General features: G+C 28.5%; 1 protein-coding gene across 1 annotated transcript; it reads left to right on the forward strand.

Annotated features, from left to right (window-relative positions):
* Positions 1 to 18,928: 18,928 nt before the first annotated feature.
* Positions 18,929 to 20,052, forward strand: LOC127278522 (uncharacterized). The gene is made up of 3 exons (XM_051300262.1): positions 18,929 to 19,250; positions 19,345 to 19,510; positions 19,623 to 20,052. The coding sequence occupies exons 2-3, from the start codon at positions 19,389 to 19,391 to the stop codon at positions 20,011 to 20,013; spliced, it is 513 nt and encodes a 170-aa protein (XP_051156219.1). The 5' UTR covers positions 18,929 to 19,250; positions 19,345 to 19,388; the 3' UTR covers positions 20,014 to 20,052.
* Positions 20,053 to 21,198: the final 1,146 nt, after the last annotated feature.

Below are 21,198 nucleotides of genomic sequence, written 5' to 3' on the forward strand. Positions count from 1 at the left end.
ATTGTGAAATTACCATCGTGAGTTTGAGCCTTCGGTTACTTTAAAATTATTACGACTGTAACTCGTGCATCTCGAACAGTATATGTTTACTCGTTGTTCGGTATTAGAGCAAGTAATCATCATCGCCAGATTTGTAAGCTTGTCATTTATTAAATTTTATTGTTAATCGTCGTATTAGTGAATTCTCAATTTAACGATATTGCAAACGTGACGTGTGTGCATTTCGGAAGTTTACGAACTAAAAAAACTGTGAGGAAGTCTCAACCGTTCCTTTTCAGGAGTTGTAAAAACTCACAGCGTCAAGGACAAGTGCCAACTTGTCAATTTATATTTGTTTCTGCCCTCTGAACAGAGGTAATTGTAAGTACTATATTTTAAAATTCACAATTCTTGTAACAACATCTTTTAACAAAAAACATTATTGTAACATTTTGATTTAATTCATTTATATTAATAAATTATACAACATTTATATCAATAAAATTCTTCACTGAGTTTCTCATATACCTAAATTCATATTTAAATTAACAACTATAAGTGTCAAGGCAATTATTTAATAGTAAAATAAATTAATAGACGACCCCCGTAGGATCGATAGGAACAAACGTTCTCACATAAAAATAAATGGTCAAGCTTTACCAACTTGACTTAATCAGCCTACCATTCCTCCAAAATTTTAAAATTGATTTTATTAATTAAAATTAAATTCAACCTCGCCTTTCGCTCGGGATGTAACAGCTGATTTGGTGGCAGCGGTGGGATTTGTTACCTTTCTTTTAAAAAAAAAAAAATTTGTATTTTATTATTTTTTTTTGTATTCCATTTATTAAAAAAAAAAACTCTTATTATAATATATTAAAGGGATTATCAGAAATTGTTTTAGTGCCGTCCGGCACATTACTCTTTCCGATTGTGACAATTTTATTGCTCACGGCAAATCTGTCTAATTCTCTTTAATTATTATTATAATATCCTTATATAATTTAACTTATTAAAGAAAATAACAAAATATGTTTTAGTGCCGTCCGGCACATTACTTATTTTGATTTTGACATTTTATGCCGCACGGCAAATCTGTCTAATTTTCTTTGATTGTTATAATATTTACCTAATATTTTAATAAATTTAAGGTGTTAGCAAAAGCTGTCTTAGTGCCGTCCGGCACATTACAGTTTTTGACGTTGACATTTTATGCCGTACGGCAAACATGTCTGATATCCTTTGATTTGTTAAGAATATCTTTGAAAATTTTAACAAGTTTGAGAAGGCTAAGCGAGAACTGCTTTGGTGCCTAACGGCACATTGTATTTCTGGTTATTGACATTTGGTGCCGCATGGCATACTTGTTAATTGGGCCTTCTTGAATTGTTAAAAATTAATAAAAAATATTCTGCTAGAGCCTGATCATTTCTGCCGCCCGGCACATGACAGTTTCGTGATTGACACTTAGTGCCGCACGGCACACCTGTCAAGGTAGAATTCGAAAAATTCTTTCCTTCATTTTCTAAAATTCCTGAAATAAAAATTATTTTATTTAACAAATTTAAAAAAAAAAATAATAACATAAGATTACATATCTATACATCATTATTTGTTTTAGGGTCAACCGGGGTAAATCCGAACGCTTTTAGTAAGTTTCAACAATAACATAAGTTTTTTCTTTAAAAAGAAAATACTTCCGGTATTCTGGTGCATGAAGTTGTTACTTTACTTCCATAGAACAATTTTATGGGGTAGCAAAAATTTTTTGATAAATTACAATCGCAGGAAACTTAGCGTTCGTATTTACCTCGATACTTTGCAACTTTCCTAAAATACCGGAGTAAATACGAACGCCACTGTATTTCAGAAAAATCTTAGGGAAAATAAATTTAAAGTATTGCAATTGTTAAACTTATATAAAAACTCAAAAAAAATACGATAATAAACCTATTATGTAATAATGCATCATATATAAATACAAAAATCAAACAGGTTAAAAATTAAAATGCATTACACAATTAAAACCTTCAATAACTTTATCAAATCATAACGGATTTTTGCAAAACTTGGTACAGAAAGTATTTTGGAGTGATTGAATGTAAATACAAAAACAAAAGTCAAATTTTTTAAATTCAAAATGGCGGACTTTCCTAAAACTTATTTTTAAAAATGATCAAATTTGCTAACTCCAAATTCGTAATCAGCGACCCTGAAACCCCCCGAGTAACAATTTTCGAGCGAATCCAATGAATTTTTTAATTCTCGTCCGCCATTTTGAATTTTGAAAATTGACTTCAAATTGGTAATTAGCGACCCCAAAAACCGTAGAATACCAAATTTTATTAAGATCCTGAAAAACTTTTTTCAACAAACCATTTGGCAAAAAAATTGAAACACTCCTTCAAGAGAACAGAAATTAAGTTTCTGCTTATTAATTATTACTAACGAGGATACGTATAGAAAGAAAAACTTTTTTCTATGTACTTTTATAATGTTAAAATAATAGTGTAATGAAATAAAAACAATTTTGTGTGGCTCTGATGTAAATACGAACGGTCTGATATTATTAATAAAATTTTACAGAAGGCAAAAATCAAAAGTAGTTTTTGTTCTAGTATTCATAACAAACAATTATAAATAATAAAATAAATTTTTAGCTTCTTTTTCTTCAAATACGAGACAAAATACTGAAAGAGTGTCATCTTTGATTTTCAATCTTTTTTGCAATACTCGTTACACAGCCACACAAAAAAAAAGTACCCGGGCCGGGAAATGAGACCATCATTTCTTGATGTATTTTGATGCGCTGAACACGAATCTGAAGTCCGTTTAGCTCCATCACGTCAGGATTTTGACATAACCTCAAAAAACATAGCTGATTTTATATGACAGGAGAAATTTTTTAAATAATGGCAGATTTGCTTGAATCTTGTTACTCGGGGGTTTTTGGGGTCGCTGATTACGAATTTAACGTCAGATTTAATAAATTCAAAATGGCGGATCCAATATGGCGGACGAATTTTTAAAAAGTAGTTGGATTTTTACGAAAATTGGTATCTAGGGGTTTTGGGAGTCGCTGATTACAAATTTATCGTCAGATTATTCAAATTCAAAATGGCGGATCCAATATGGCGAACAAATTTTTAAAAAGTAGTTGGATTTTTACAAAAATTGGTATCATGGGGTTTTTTGGAGTCGCTGATTACGAATTTAACGTCAGATTATTCAAATGTAAAATGGCAGATATAGTACGGTGGTCAAATATCTTTATGTTTCTACATGTGTCTGCATCCAGGGTACCTCCACGCGGTGACGGTGGACAACGGAGTTTGTCCGCTATCCGGCTAAGTCCCTGGATAATGGCTTTGATGCCGTCATGGCAGACACGCGTAGGAAACGTATTACGATGCAGGGACTCGGAACCCCAGTATCGGCCAAGTTACATAAAAATTCAACTATTTTTTAAAAACTCGTCCGCCATATTGGATCCGCCATTTTGAATTTGAATAATCTGACGATAAATTTGTAATCAGCGACTCCCAAAACCCCTAGATACCAATTTTCGTAAAAATCCAACTACTTTTTAAAAATTCGTCCGCCATATTGAATCCGCCATTTTGAATTTTATAAATCTGACGTTAAATTCGTAATCAGCGACCCCAAAAACCCCCGAGTAACAAGATTCAAACAAATCTGCCATTATTTAAAAAATTTCTCCTGTCATTTAAAATCAGCTATGTTTTTTGAGGTTATGTCAAAATCCTGACGTGATGGAGCTAAACGGACTTCAGATTCGTGTTCAGCGCATCAAAATACATCAAGAAATGGTGGTCTCATTCCCCGGCCCGGGTACTTTTTTTTTGTGTGGCTGTGTTATCTTTGTTTATGCTGTTGCTAATTAACAAACGAAAAATGGGATAATACTTAGAATCTCTTGAAGAGGATCTGAGGTAAAATTTCTCATATCGAACTTATTTTTAAAAATTTTAATTAAGCTGAAATAATTAGCGTTCGGATTTACCTCCCGTTCGGATTTACCCCGGCTGACCCTAAGTCAATTTTTTAAAAATAATTTTCCTTAAATTAGTCATATTTTTCTTATTATTATCATAAGTGATTTTCCAAAAATCAAAACTTTTTAAAAAATTAGAAAACGAGGCGATATTAAGGCATAAAGAAGGTTTGAGTTTAAACAACATTTAAAAACAGATTTAATATATAAATGTAAATTGTAATGGTATTCTTGAATATAATCTTTGTATACATGTATTTAATTGTTAATTTTTTTACAACATCCTATTTGACATTTTGAAATAGTTGATTTTGAATTGTTTCTTTATTTTATTTGAATGGTTGCCTTATCACTTTTAATAAAATTAAAAGAATTTTTTTTTAATCTCTCCATATTTATCTTTTTTTTTGAAAAGACAAATAGAAAAAATGAAAATTTTTGTTTGTTTCTTTCATTATATAATAACAATTGAAATATTATCAAAGAAGTTTAATCTTTGACCTTTCTTTACCAATTAATTTAATAAGGAAATGTGTACTGGCTGCATCTTTAGTTATAAACCGATCTTAAGTGAACAGTCTTAAAAATTCGTGTACGAAAATTTTATTTAAATTCGAGGTAATTTTGAAATTTCGGGAGTATTAGGATCGTATTATATCTCGGAAACACGCTTTAAATCATATTCAAAAAAATTTTTAATTAATTTTTTTTTTTTTTAACAAAATTCCATACGTTTGTTAAACAAAATGACAGACAATAGACCTAATTGCACTGGGACAATAAATCGCACAATGACAGAAGCTATGATGACCTCCATGACTGAGTGTTTTGTTTTACAACAAGCAACATTAAACATCCCAATATTTGACGGAAAAAATATGTCGGTTAGAGATTTCATTCAAGACATAGAAAATGGAAAAACAAGTGTACCCGAAAATTGTGAAAATTGTATATCAGGGCAATATTATCGCGTTTAAAAGGTGCGGCTAGAGACAGCACTCATGGAAAAATATTTCCAAACTTAAACGCACTAATACAGCATTTAAAACAACGTTTTGCTACTAGAAAAACTTATGCTTGGTATTTATATGATATTTCTACTATTCGAATGTACCGAACGGAAAGCATTAGAGAGTTCTATGATCGAATATCCTTTTTATTATCAGGTGCGCAAGCTGCTTTACGAGATAAATATCAAAATGCCGCAGATATGATGATGCCCTTGAATGATTGCGCGTTAGAAGCTTTTATTCGTGGTCTACCTGATAACGTATCTATAATAGTAGAAACTCAAAATCCCTTAACTCTTGACGCCGCATTAGAAATTGCAATAAAATACGAAACTAATCAGCCAATATCACAGACCTTATAAAATTAATAAAATTTCAGATAAAACTAACATCATTCTAGAGACAAAAAAATGAAAAACTCTTTCAATAAACACGTACAGAAACTAAAATTTACTTATCTATAATTATTACTAATACGAAATTATTTATTTAGGACCAAATGGCTGAAAATCTTCAGACAAAACCTTTGGAAGAAGAAATACAACAATCCTTCGTTCTTCCAAAAGGAAGGATAGAGGAATTTGATTTTTCTAAGGGTAAATTGGAAAGGTTATAAATCAATTATAATTTTTCCAAACATGAATTGTCATGGAGCGGTAAGAGATATAAAGTATGTCAAAACAACAAAAGCTTGAAACACAAGAAGTATGGTAAAAAAAAAATAAAAAATATTACAATTATCTGTTTTTAAGAAAATTCCTTCATAAAAAAAAAGTATTTTACTTAATTCATTCAGACTGACGAAAGAAATTTTATCTTTTTTCCTCTAAAAAAAATAAATAAATAAAAATTAATGAAAATTAAATAATATACATATGTAAACTCTTAAAATACTTTCTATTCCACAGATGAAATTACCACTAATCGGATGGATTTCTGAAGTTAAAAGCTACATTTATATTGTCTTCCGAGTCATACTGTTCATTATTATTATGATTGTAGCTCGATATGTGTATACTTGCTGCACAACTTTACACCAGAGACGGCAAAGAATAAGAAATGTTAATTCAGGACAATAGAAATTTAAAAAATTTTCCTAATTATATCAAGGACGATTCAAAATTCTAAGGAGGGAGGACAACGCGCATACAAATTTTGTAAATTTCATTCAAATTCAATGCGAAATCATCAAGCAAAATATTCAACCAGATTTAAATATCTATATATATCAAGGCCTTTGCTATGCAGCATCGTGCATCATGAATCATCTATAGACAAGTGTCGCACCAGTGTATTGTCGTGCGACAGAGAAACAGCATGAAGAAAGAGAGAAGACGCATGAAGATGGACAGCAATGAACTACAACCACCGCCACAAATGCGATAAGGATGCATTGTATTATTATGCGAGTGAACTCCTTTACTCATTATGTTACCCTAATACAAATTGAATATTGATCACCCTATTATCCAAAAATTGGCCCACCAAAATAAAAATTAAAATATTAAAATAATTCAAAATTGCCAAAACTTAAATTTCAAGATTAAAAAAAAATTTATATATATATATATAATAGTTAAAAAATAAGTATAATTTGCCAATTTTGATAATGAGATGATCATATCAACAAAACATTCCATTATTTTATATTTTTTTAAAAAATTTAATTGAGAATACGTAAAAACAAAATATTAAAAAAGATGACATATACTTTTTACATTTAAAGTAAGTTTAAAAATTGAATTTATTAAAAATTTTGATTATATTTTACACGTATTCACAATTTATTATTAATCAGTTAAATATATTAAAAATTAATAAACAATTTTTATTATTTGCTTAAATATTGTAAAAAAAACAAAATTAAAAGAAGAAAAAGAGAAGGTTAAAAAAAAATTTTGTTAAAATAAGAACCATGCACAAAAGGAAGTAAATAAATAAGAAAAGTGAAATTAATTTAAAAAATTATAAAAATATTTTTATTAAACACACACACATTCGCACTACAATTTACACTTTCACTACAAATCACACTTACACACAAACACGCATTCCAAAATATATACATATTTACACTGTAAAAATTGTAAAAAAAGAGAGTTTACACTTATCCGCTATCACTATCACTAAAAGTGTCACTAGAGCACAGTTCGAGAGGGTCTTTTTCATTAATTAAATGTTCACAAGAGGACCTCGCACATTCTTACACCAAAATCTCTTCGAACCAGGGCATTTCCACATCAAAAACCTCATCTTTGATATCTACCTCGGATGTGGTAGTAGATGTCCCAGCCGAAGGTTCTAGGGAAGGGCCTGGAGAACGATCCAGCTCTTCAGGCGAGACCCTCTGTATGACATCAGCAGCTGAAAATCAAAATTCACAAATATAACTAAAATTAAATAAACTTTACGTACGTAATATGTTATACATGAAAACACAAACCTTCAAAAAGAATGGGTGGTTTATTTCACATCTACCACAGTAGCAGGATGGAAGCCGATCAGGACGACTGAAAACAAAAAAAAAATTTCTATAAATATATATATTTATTACATATATGTAAATGCACATGTGTTTTAAAATGTGTGTAAAAACCAACCTTAGGAAGTCCGTCATTTCTGCAAATTCCTGCGATACTGCTCCCACTTCTCTCTGAGCTTCTTCCAACTCCGTGTGCAGTGCCTCAAGAAAATTGGTCCTTGCAAGGACTTTTCGGCTAGGTCGACCTCGTCGACGCATAGGCCCTCGGCTGCTTTCCATGACATCGTCAAGATCATTTCCCTGGCATTGAGACAATAGCGATAGATGGAAGACGAGATCATCTTTATATGAATGGAGATCACTGCAATAGAGGTATCACTGATAACACACTACTCACATTACACTATACACTACAAACGCGTAATAGAAAAATGCACATAGCTTCCTAGCCGTGCAATGTTCTTATTTCCGTAAATAAAATCCATCGAAATCATTATTGTTACCCTTATAGTGTGAGTGGGAAGAATGATAAATGAATTGCTATTAAACGTCACGTATAAAATTTAATTTCTATTAGTTAAACTTAAAACAGCCAAAAACAATTCTATGTTCAATCGGGACGTTGAACAATTCTAAGGAGGGAGGACTGTTACATCCCAGTAACAAAAATTATAAAAATATATTAAAATATATTTCATTTATATAGGCATATAATAAGTAGTAAAAATAATAGTAAACAAATCTTTACTCTCAATCTTTCAAAATTGATAATCTAAAATTATAATTATTTCTAATATTATATTGAAGCATTGACTCATATATATCATTACATGTGTCTATGTCTATATATATGCATATTTCTGCCTGCATGCTATGACTCGACGCGAGCAAACAATGTATATAGATATAGTGCGTACATATATGTGGCGCGTAGATGCATCACCGAAGGTGACCTCCCGCTACAGAAGGGCTATGCTGAGGAATCGCGCGTGGTTGTTGAACAAGAGCGAAAACTATCTATACTAGTTTTCGCCCTAATTCTTCAAAATTAATTATTTCTTTTTGCAATATTATATAAAATTCAATTACCTATTATTATCAAAATAACAAACCTCATATTTTCAATATTTTAAGATTACAAAACGCTATTATTCAAAAGTATGAATAATGCTCAATATAAAAACTTTCCTAATATGATTTCCACGCAATTCTTTGGCTAATTCTTAGGAATTGTTTTTGCAGCTGCATAAAGTATAAAATTCTATACAATGTTCAATTTCTCACTTGTATCAAATAGCATAGGCTAACCTTTGACTTGAATATCGAAAGCCTGTTGGTAGGCAATTCCTAGAAATTATACCTATGCCATTTGACACTACTACGCACAATACTCTCTAGCAACGAGTGGACTTATGACTCATGTATGCGTTTAGCAAGGCGCAAGCACAGTTTTCGAGCATAGTACTATTGGAAGATGCTTGTAGACGATGTAATAGCGATACTTGCGCTATGCGATACAGGATGCAGGTGTCCATCTAAGTTCTGAGAATTGTCTTAATTCTATGAAAGATCTAAGAGTCAAGCTTGGAGATAAGGTGATCTTTGAATTTATTTACTTCCACTGAGGCATCTCGAACAGTATATGTTTACTCGTTGTTCGGTATTAGAGCAAGTAATCATCATCGCCAGATTTGTAAGCTTGTCATTTATTAAATTTTATTGTTAATCGTCGTATTAGTGTATTCTCAATTTAACGATTTTGCAAAAGTGACGTGTGTGCATTTCGGAAGTTTACGAACTAAAAAAACTGTGAGGAAGTCTCAACCGTTCCTTTTCAGGAGTTGTAAAAACTCACAGCGTCAAGGACAAGTGCCAACTTGTCAATTTATATTTGTTTCTGCCCTCTGAACAGAGGTAATTGTAAGTACTGTATTTTAAAATTCACAATTCTTGTAACAACATCTTTTAACATAAAACATTATTGTAACATTTTGATTTAATTCATTTATATTAATAAATTATACAACATTTATATCAATAAAATTCTTCACTGAGTTTCTCATATACCTAAATTCATATTTAAATTAACAACTATAAGTATCAAGGCAATTATTTAATAGTAAAATAAATTAAAAGACGACCCCCGTAGGATCGATAGGAACAAACGTTCTCACATAAAAATAAATGGTCAAGCTTTACCAACTTGACTTAATCAGCCTACCATTCCTCCAAAATTTTAAAATTGATTTTATTAATTAAAATTAAATTCAACCTCGCCTTTCGCTCGGGATGTAACAATAATATAAATTTTTCCCAGGATTTCAAGCAAAAGTTCCAAGAAATTTTTCTCCACGTGTAAGCTTTGTAAGCTAACAATGTAAGCTTCAGGTAAGGTCGAGGTATAATAGAAATGCCCGCCATACAGTAAGATTTCAAAGTAAGGCCATGATAGACTTACATGGCAAGGTCACTGCAAGGTTACAGTAAGTTTACATGGTAAGTTTTCAAGGATATTAATAAATAATTTTTTTATTTATGCGCAGTAGCTTTCTATGGCACATACGAATGCGCAGTAAATTTTTTTAAACAATCCTTACCGGGGTCTTTTACATAAATGACAAAAAAATATAATTGTGCAAAACAATTTATTGTTTACTATAAAATAATAAATTAATACTTTGTTATATGTTAGCAATAATATAAGCTTACCTTGTAAGCCTACTGAAACCTTACAGTGACCTTACCGTAGAAGCTTACGATGACCTTACAGTATATTATACCTTACGTATAAGCTTACAGTGTCCCTACCATTAAAGCTTACCATGTCATTACCATGTAAGTATACCATGGCATTACTGTGTAAGCTATGGCGGACTTTCTTATCTTACCTCGACCTTACCTGGAGCTTATAGTGTTGGCTTACAAAACTTACATGTAAGCTTCAGGTAAGCTTACACAGCATCATACTGTGTTGTGTGAGTACCTACAAAAAGTTTTGAAATCCCAACAAAAACATCTTCGATGCAAAAAGTTACGCCAAGCAAAAATTATCTGAACCATTGAAACAATTCGTGAAATGAATGTTAGCCAAGTAAATTTTAGGATTATGTTAAGTTTTAATTAATTACATTCTCATCATAATGAGAAGGTATTACATTTGGGGGATTTTGAGCCTTTTCTAATTCCAGTGAATCTCGACGTTTTGAGACTTTCTGATGCCGAAAAAATCGTTTTTTTAAATGTTTGTAATTTGTTTATTTAAAACTGTTTGGTTCTTTAAGCACGCCATTCGATATAGCGGTTCTTGAGAAAAATGAAATGTCTATTGCAAAATTGTCAATGCAGCGTTTAAATGTTGAATAATGGCCTCAAAGTACCTGTAAAAATTTTGTACATTCCGACTTTAATAGGTTAATGCACGCCCTGTACTTTTCCTATTGTATCTTTCCACGTATCTTTCTTACTTTCGAGCGTGAAATGCGAGTGCCGTGATGAGAATGTTATCCTTAAAGTCAAAGTACTTCAAGAAAATTAAATTAAATGAGTCGGTATCAAAACTACACAAGAATTTTCATAAAAAAGTTATATTGTACAAAACATAAAAATTGTTATTTTTTACATTATATTTTTTTAATGTTGTTTTTATTTTTTGTAAATTTTAACTTTTTTGTAAATGAAAATTTTTTTTTTAATTTGTTATTTTGTACATTGAATTTTTTTTGTTTTTTCTTAACGTTATTTTTTACATAATTTTTTTAGTTATTTTTTTCATAATTTTTTTTGTTATTTTTTATAGAAAAAAAAATTTTCGTTATTTTTTTGGGGCGGTTTGAGGTGCCCACAAACTAAATGCCTACATTGAAACTGTATATAAGCTGCATTTACAAGTACAAATGAATTTTAACATTAATTCGTATGCAGTTTAAAGTTTGGGTCAATTGGGGTAAATGGGGACAAAATCCCTATTTTTCACAAATTACGTAAGTTTCTTCCTTTAAAAGGTAATATTTGCGGATTTATTTTTTAAGTTATTATTTAGATTCCCAGGATTAATTTTATGCAGCAGAAAAAATTTAGTTAAGCTTTAAACGCATAAAACTGACTGTCCCCATTTACCGTAGGATTTAAAAAAAAAAATTTAATTTGAGGTAAATGGGGACAGCATAATTTCTAAGAAAGGTTTAAGAAAAACGTTTCCTTAAGTATATTACTGTATTAAGGGATGGAAAAACTTGAATAAAATTTGTAGTAGATATATGAAGGGTAGAATGACAAAAGGGGTCAAGCGCCAATTCACTGTTTTTACAGGAAGTAAAAAAAACATTTTTAAAAATTTTGCAGGTCATTTAAAAAAAAACTGAGAAATTAGTTTCTTTCTAAGGAATCGACGAAATGAATAGAAAAAAAAATTCCTTTAAAAAATTGTTTGTTTTCAAGAAAATTACGAATTAATTGCTTGCTTTGGAATTGAGCAATACATTCATCTTTAAATTCAATTGTTCACTTAGTATAACCATAAAAATATTTAAAAATTAATAACAAAATGATTTTAAAATTGTTTAAAATTGAAAATACATTATTATTATTAATTTTATTAATTAAAATATTATTAAAATAAAATTAAAATAAAATATTAAAATAAAACCTAAAAAAATAATATTTTTTTTTATTTTGATAATATTATTGACTCACCACTTTCTTTTGTTTTTCAATCAGGTTGCAATAAAGTAAGTTTGAGGCTATTTTATTAATTTAATTTTTATTAAAAACTGATTTAAATACGCAATAAAAAAGGAAATCCTTCTACAGAAATGTGTAAATGAATTTTCTTGATTTTTTTATGCAAAAACCTCATTTTCGATAAATTGGCGCTTGACCCCTTTTGTCATTCTACCCTTCATATAATAGTTGAACCAATTAAATTTTTTTTTATTTCAGTATTTTGTCTCGCATTTGAAAAAAAACAGACCTAAAAATCATACAAAATTTGTTTCTTATTCCTTATGACTCCCATAACAGAAATTCACTTGAATTTTTGATTTTTGTCAATTTGATTAATAATAGCCCTAAAAATTTGAAAACTTGGAGTAAATGGGGACAACTTGTTATTATTAACCAAATCGACAAAAATCAAAAATTCAAGTGGATTTTTGTTAAAGAAATCATAAGGAATAAGAAAAAAATTTTGTATGATTTTTAAGTCTGTTTTCTTTGAAATGCGAGACAAAATACTTAAATAAAAAAAAATAATAAAAGATATCAATTAAGCAAATTTAATAAATTTATTAAAAAAATTTAAGTTCGTCCGCCCTATTAAAAATTTCTTTCAAGTATTTCTATCCCTTAATACAATAATATACTTAAGGAAACGTTTTTCTTAAACCTTTCTTAGAAACTATGCTGTCCCCATTTACCCCAACTGTCCCTAACTTTAAACTGCATACGATTAATGATAAAATTCATTTGTATACACGGAGAGAAATAGATGGTAAGAATTTATGATCTTAAGATGGTAAAAAGTTGATGTTATCCGGTACCATCATTATGTTACTCGGTACTATCAAAGATGTTACAAAAAGTGTGGTTATATTACCCACTACCATCAAGGGTGTTTTCGGCATTCACTCAGAGTTAACTCTAGAGTTAACAGTGGTGCTCAATGATATTATCTTTAAAAATTTATTTACCTAAATAAAATAATTGATTTTCTATTTTCATCACCCTGAGTTTGAAGTCAGTTGTCCTTATTTGCTTACTTTTTTTTAATTTATACGTATTTTTTGTTTTTCATTAAAAAATGGAACATATTTTTGCTACCCATAAACGTGTTATTTTTTTAAAGTTTATAATTTTCAAATTTTTATTATTTACCTAACTTTAATTAATCTGAATTGTTTTAGAAACTAGATTATTTATTTTAATTAAAGTTGTTTTTTATAAATAAAAAGTTAAAATAATTTTTAATAAAAATAAATTATTATGTTTCAATTTACACTTTTCAAAACAAACAATCCGTTCACAAATTTTGTCGGCCATTAAAGGTTAGGACTGACCCTTTTTCTTTACTCTCGCAAGAAAACAGAGTTAACTCTGGGTCATCTAGTAATAAATTTTTGGGGACTTTTATGAAATCTAGAAACAAAAAATTTTATTTTAACATTACATTACTAGAATAAAAGGCCCGTTTCACATGTCGTTACAATTGCAAACCTTGCGCCAATCAAAATGAATCGTCTATGCCAAATTGCCAATCAACAACGTTCACAACCAACAGACGAACTGAAAATCAAAATTTACATTTGAGCACCACTGCTAACTCTAGAGTTAATTCTGAGTGAATGCCGAAAACACCCCAAGATGTTACTCCGTACAATCTGGATAGTAACTGATAGAATCTAGATAGCTGTTCGTTGTAAGATCAAATATGGTACCTGGTACTATCTAGATACTATCTCGTACCATCTATTTCTCTCCGTGATACTTGTAAATGGAGTTTATATACAGTTTTAATGTATGCATTTAGTTTGTGTGCACCTCAAACCGCCCCAAAAAAATAACGAAAATTTTTTTTTCTATATGTAAAAAATAACAAAAAAAATTATGTAAAAAATAACTAAAAAAATTATGTAAAAAATAATGTTAAGAAAAAACAAAAAAAAATTCAATGTACAAAATAACAAATTAAAAAAAAAAATTTCATTTACAAAAAAGTTAAAATTTTCAAAAAATAAAAACAACATTAAAAAAATATAATGTAAAAAATAACAATTTTTATGTTTTGTACAATATAACTTTTTTATGAAAATTCTTGTGAAGTTTTGATTCCGACTCAATTAAATTTATAAAAAAAATTCACTTATATCAATTGTACAAAAATTTTTAGGAATAAAAACATGAGGGCGAAACCTCATATAAAATTAAATTTTTTCAAAAATTCATTTACTTTAAAGTTATTTTTTTAAAATGTTTTAAAATTTTCAATGAATTTTCTTTTGCTCAATTGAAATTAGTTCGAAGGGGAATAACTTATTTTATTAAAAAAATTTGGTTTGTTGATTTTTGTTAATTACAAAGACCTGGACAATCCACGGCACAAAATTAAGGAACTAAGTTTGAACAGCAGTAGCGCCGCTTTTCTCTTTTTTAGGGTTCCGTACTCGGTTCGGAACCCTATTAATATCGGTTTTTTTGAAATCGTGTACCTCCCCCCCCCTAGCGGCCACACAAATTTATCTGGAGAGCTGAAAATTAGTACACATATGTATTTTCGCGTGTAGATTACAGGAAAAATATAGCGAACTTGATTGGAATTGATTAACATAGCGTTGTCAAGGAAAAACCATGAATTTTTACGAAAAATGCCTAAAAATGACTATGTACCCCCCCCCCTATCGGCCACATCTTTTGACATAAAGAGCTCAAATTTGGTACACTTACGTATTTTTACGTGAAAATTACAGGAAAAATATAGCGAACTTGATTCCGATCAATTTGCATAGCGTTGTCAAGGAAAAATCAAAAATTTCGAAAAAAAATGATTTATTCTCCCTAGCGCACACAATATTCTACCCAGACAGTTCATATTTAGTATACAAATGTATATTTACGGGAAAAATACAGGGGAAAAAAGGCGGTCACGATTAGAGTTGATGATTAACTTTTTATCAAGTTTTTCATGAAAAAATGACAATTTTAGGAAAAAAATGTATTTTTCCACCAAAAACGAACAAAATTTTATTTAAAGGAAATTAAATTTACATATTTTAACGTATTTTTACGTGTAGATTACAAAAAAAATTTTAGCGAGCATGATTGGAGTTGATTATCATAGCATTGTCAAGGAAAAACCATGAATTTTTACGAAAAATACCTAAAAATGACTATGTACCCCCCCCCTAGCAGCCACATCTTTTGACATAAAGAGCTCAAATTTGGTACACTTACGTATTTTTACGTGAAAATTACAGGAAAAATATAGCGAACTTGATTCCGATCAATTTACATAGCGTTGTCAAGGAAAAATCAAAAATTTCGAAAAAAATGATTTATTCTCCCTAGCGCACACAATATTCAACCCAAATTGTTCACATTTGCTGTAAAACTGTATTTTTGCGTGAAAAATACAGGCAAAAAATGTAAGCGCGATTGGAGTTGATGATCAATTTTTATCAAATTTTTGAAGCACAGTAAACTTGGTTGTCTCTTTTTCTATTGCAACGTTTTGATGCACATAAGTTATATCAAAAAGAGATCGTTTCGTGTATCATTTTTAGAAATGATACACGAAACGGTCTCATTTTTTGATGCAAAAAATTTAATCAATTTATATCAATCATGGCCGAAAAGAATCGACTCAAAATTGAACGAATTTTTTTCAGATATTTTGGTAATAGTACAATTGCGGAGACCATTGCACTATTTAATTTGAATATGAAAAAAAAGAAAATCAAAGACAATGTGCAATTCGATAATTAAAAAGTGACAGCTTATAAACATAACCTAAAATGCATGAGAAAAAATTTGTCGATAAAATCAATATAGCCGAGCTTTTTAGAAGGTAGATGGCAGCACTAATCTATTTTCTTTCTTTAAATTTTTTCTGAATCGTTTTTATAAAAAGCAAAACTGCCATCTACCTTCTAAAAAGCTCGGCTATATTGATTTTATCGACAAATTTTTTCTCATGCATTTTACGTTATGTTTATAAGCTGTCACTTTTTAATTATCGAATTGCACATTGTCTTTGATTTTCTTTTTTTTCATATTCAAATTAAATAGTGCAATGGTCTCCGCAATTGTACTATTACCAAAATATCTGAAAAAAATTCGTTCAATTTTGAGTCGATTCTTTTCGGCCATGATTGATATAAATTGATTAAATTTTTTGCATCAAAAAATGAGACCGTTCCGTGTATCATTTCTAAAAATTATACACAAAACGATTTCTTTTTTATATAACTTATGTGCATCAAAACGTTGCAAAGATTTGATGCAATTTTTGGTCTCAATTTGAGACTTTTAGGAAAACTGTGAGAAAAATGATAAATTTAATAAAAAAAATGTATTTTTCCGCAAAAAACGAAAAAAATCGAACAAGTGCGAGTTACACTCGCACTGAAATCGAGGGTTCCGTACTCGAAGCGAACTTATTTGGTATAAAAACAAATGTTTAAAAAATATGTGTTGTGTATTAAATAATATATGTGATACAAAAATGAACAATTTTAAAAAAAAAATTTCAGAAAATTGTTCCTTCTTTGGTATAAAAACAAAAAAAAAAATTTTTAATTTGTTTTGTATTTCAAATAATATAAGTGATACGAAGAGGAACAATTTTCTTAAATTTTACAAAATTGTACCTTTTTGTATCACTTATATTATTTGAAATACAAAACAAATTTAAATTTTTTTTTTGTTTTTATACCAAAGGAGAAACAATTTTCTTAAATTTTTTTAAAAAAATTGTTCATTTTTGTATCACATATATTATTTAATACACAACACATATTTTTTAAACATTTGTTTTTATACCAAATAAGTTCGCTTCGAGTACGGAACCCTCGATTTCAGTGCGAGTGTAACTCGCACTTGTTCGATTTTTTTGTTTAATAAAAAATTTATTTTAATACCTTTAAACCTTATTTGGATAATATAATTTAACTCAGTTTAATAGAGACTATTAGTTATTTCTAATAATTTTTTCAAAACAGGTCATTTACATAAAGCTTCACCCTTAAAGTAAGTACTTTTGTATTTATTTTAACTCTGTGTGTAAAAAGTCATAGCTATTTGACCTACGGGAACAACAGGCCACTAAACAAAACCAAACTCTGTGTGTAATTAATTTAACTCTTTTTAATAAAATTAATAAAAATGATTTCTTTCTACCTCACATTTTACTTCAAAATTTATTTTTTATATCAACTAAAAAATCTGAAACAACTACAAAATCTTATTCTACCAAATGGATTCTTGGGTCATTCAACTACTTTCTGATAGTATAATTAATACAATTTTTAAATTTAATTAAGGAATTTTTGAATTATACTGGGTACTTAAAAACTAATTAATGATACTATGTTTTTTAATTGCAATAGACAAACGGAGTGCGTAGCGCGACGTTACGACTATGCGCGCATTAATATCGGACAGCGAAGCGGGACATTCGTTCTTTGCGCGCCCCACAGCGGTTCCACATGTAGGCGAAATCGTACGTCGTTTCGATCGTCGTACCCCCACCACCGGCTCTGTGTCGAGCGACACCAGTGGTTCTCTGCTTCGGTATAGGTATAAAGCGCGGTAGGAGAAATATGTTTTTGATATAAGGTAGCAGTCAATTTCATGAAACATTAAACATTAAACAATATACAAGAATAAAATGAATTAATGGAAAATAAATGAAATGAAGTTAATTAAGCTTTTGTTTTGAAATAACCTTTTAATTTTGTGTAATTATGAAACATATTATGAAAAGTATAACCTCAAAAAATAGAACAATTTTTTATTAAGCTATATTGAAAAACAAAAAAATATTTCTTGTAACTATAAATGTAGAAATTGTATATTTTATATAAAAATGTGCAGTAAAATGTAAGTAAGAAGTAATTAATAGAAAATGTAAATTTATGAGTGCAAAAGAGATAGTCAAATATCACTATCCTTTTCGCTGTAATGAAATTTTAATTTATGATTTGTGCTCACATGGACCTGAACTCAAAAGGGTAAAATTTTATGCAGTTTTAAATTGAAATTTTTCATAAAGCTTAAAATTTCATTGGACATTTTTCAAATTTACCCAAATTGTACATAAGAAATTTTGTATAAAATGTGTTAAATTTAAAGGCGTTGTCCCATGTGGGTTAATTAGAATTGACCAATCAGAAAAAGTTATTAAAAATCTCAAACATCTGATTGTTCAAGTAAATCATAAGTATGAGAAAGATAGCGTATATCACAGCTATCTCTTTCAGTCACATGATTTTTTGTTTTGAATTTTGTACTTTACAACTCCATGGAATTGCATCCTTATAAAACTGCACTTATATTGTAAAGTGTAATCACATAAGCTATATCTATTTTATTTATGTAGTTTTTTAACAATTTTTTATTTTGGTTTGTCCAAAATAATTTTACAAGTCGCACATGGTCACAATTTAGAGTTTAGAGTATATATACTTACATTATACAAAGTATATATTTCATGCATAAAATTCTCTCTTTTTTTTAAATATATATTTGTTATTTATAACTCTTCTAAATGTGTACAACATTTAAATTATTTTTAATATTTCATACTTTTATCTAGTCTAGTTTAAAAAAGTATGAATCAACCAATCATATGATTGGTTAACCATGTTGCATTCCCCTAGATCCGAATGCTTTGAAAATTTCATTCAACTCCATGCTATTTCATTTTACAGCTTGCTGTATATAGCGTTTGTTGAGTGTTCGTGTACTTTTCTTGTATTTTCTTATTTGCATTTATTCGAATTGTTTTTTGGTATTCTTGTATTTCGTTTTATTATTTTTTTTTATTTTCATTTTTTTTGACGAAAAAAGTTTATTTATAAATAACAATAATGGAGGATACCTATGAAGCTAGTGAAAATAGTGATAAAAATTTGTTTATCATTGAGAGTGTAGAAAATCATCCTTATTTATATAATAAAAAAAAGAGATGATTATAAAGACAATTTAAAGAAGTCCAAAGCGTGGGAAGAAATTGCAAAAAAATATCAGAAACGTTTTGGTGAAACAGCAACAGGTAAGTTTTTTTTTACAAAATTTATAATTTAAAAAAATATATATATTTATTTTATATTCTTTTCTTATGTGTGTGCATATTGTCTACTTTTCAGTTGAAGGGATAAAAGCAAGATGGGAATCATTAAAAAAATTGTATATGAAGGATCATAAAGAAAAACTTAAATATAGACCTAGTGGATCTGAAGCTATGGAGGAAAAAAATAATTTTTATTATTATGATTCGATGATGTATTTGGATCGTCACGTTAGGCATAACAAGTATGTATATATTAATATTTTTTTAAATCATATAATTTTTTATTTATGTAGAAAAAAATGTTTGCTTAATTATTTGCATATTATAATATACTTTATTTTAATATTGTTATAGAACAAACAGTAATTTTACTTTTTCATCGAATAATGCATACTCAACATCAGAAAATGATATTTCATATGATTTTGAAAAAATTTCTGATTTTGATGAACGTCAGACAAAGGATATTCCTCGTGAATTAATTGAAATGGAGGACGATATTAGAATGGGAGAATATTTAGATGAGGCAAGAGGAACAATTTTGGACAATGAAAAGGATAAGGACACAGAAATTTTACAATGTAGTCAAAACATTGAGGTTATGTTAAAAACAATCATAGAATCACAGGAAAAAAATAATAAATTATCTGGATATGAGGAAGTGATTGTTGCTGCATTCAGGAAAGTACCAGAGGAAAAAAAATTGTCAAAATTCAACGCCATTCTCGATATTTTAGAAGATTAATTTACATTTGTTTTATATTATATTAATATTGTTTTAAAATTTGTAAATTAATATTTTTTATATAAATAAAAGTGTCTATAATTATATTTTTTAATTTTTTGTACATACTCTTTTAATAAACATAAAATATATATAATTTTTATATTTTATTTTATATTTTCATAAAAAAATTTTCATAATATTTTTTAAAAAAAGTTTATTTCGTTTTGTTATTGAAAAACAAAAAAGAAATTAATATTGTTTATTTTGATTTAATAACTAAACGAAAGACAACTTCTCATCACTATCAGTTTTCTTATATAAACAGTTTGTTTGTTGAGTGTTCGTGTACTTTTCTTGTATTTTCTTTTTTGCATTTATTCGAATTGTTTTTTGGTATTTTTATATTTCCTTTTATTATTCGTTTTACCATTGTTTTATTAGTTACTTTTCCTTTTTAAAAAAAGTGTCATTTTATAAGCATAGCATTCTCGACTATGGGTGTAACTTTTGCAGTGCAAATTTCTTCATTGCTTTAAATTAATTTAAATTCTTATTTTAAACGCATTTTTTAATAACAGTTAACAATTTTGTTAAAATATGTCTCAAGATCAAGGAGACAATAAAAAAGATGTAATGTTAATAGCATGCATTGAAAAAAATCCGTGCTTATTTGAGAAGAAAAGATGTAACGCTAAAACAAGATTGTCCGCATGGAATAAAGTCATACATTCTATGATTGAAGCCGGCTATTATTCTCCATTAACAAGTAAGTTAAAATATTAGATATTTAATAAATTTGTGTTTTCTAAATATAATATAATAAATTAATATTAAAAAATATTTAATTGTACTATTTTTTTATTTAATTAATCAAAATTTTAATTCATAAAAATTTTCAATTGAAATGCATTAACAGCATGTGATCCTTAGGTCACGTGACCGCGCATTAATGTTAATTTTGTCGGCCACTTTTTTTTGTAAAATATTGAATAAATTGAGGTAATATTTTATGAGAAGGTCTAAAATAATATAAAGAAGGGCAATGATGTGTAAAAGTTTTGATTTTTTTTTCAATTAACGATTATAAAACACTTTGAAATTTAAATGAATAAAATAAGGTTAATCTTGAACAAATTAACTAACAATTTCAAAGAGTATTATAATGATTGGGGTACAAAAGTTCAAAAAAAAAAGTTCCAACCC

This window comes from Leptopilina boulardi, unplaced genomic scaffold, assembly GCF_019393585.1.
Source record: "Leptopilina boulardi isolate dan_hultmark-lab unplaced genomic scaffold, ZJU_Lbou_2.1 LbouV2_204, whole genome shotgun sequence".
In the NCBI taxonomy this organism is placed as follows: Eukaryota; Metazoa; Arthropoda; class Insecta; order Hymenoptera; family Figitidae; genus Leptopilina; species Leptopilina boulardi.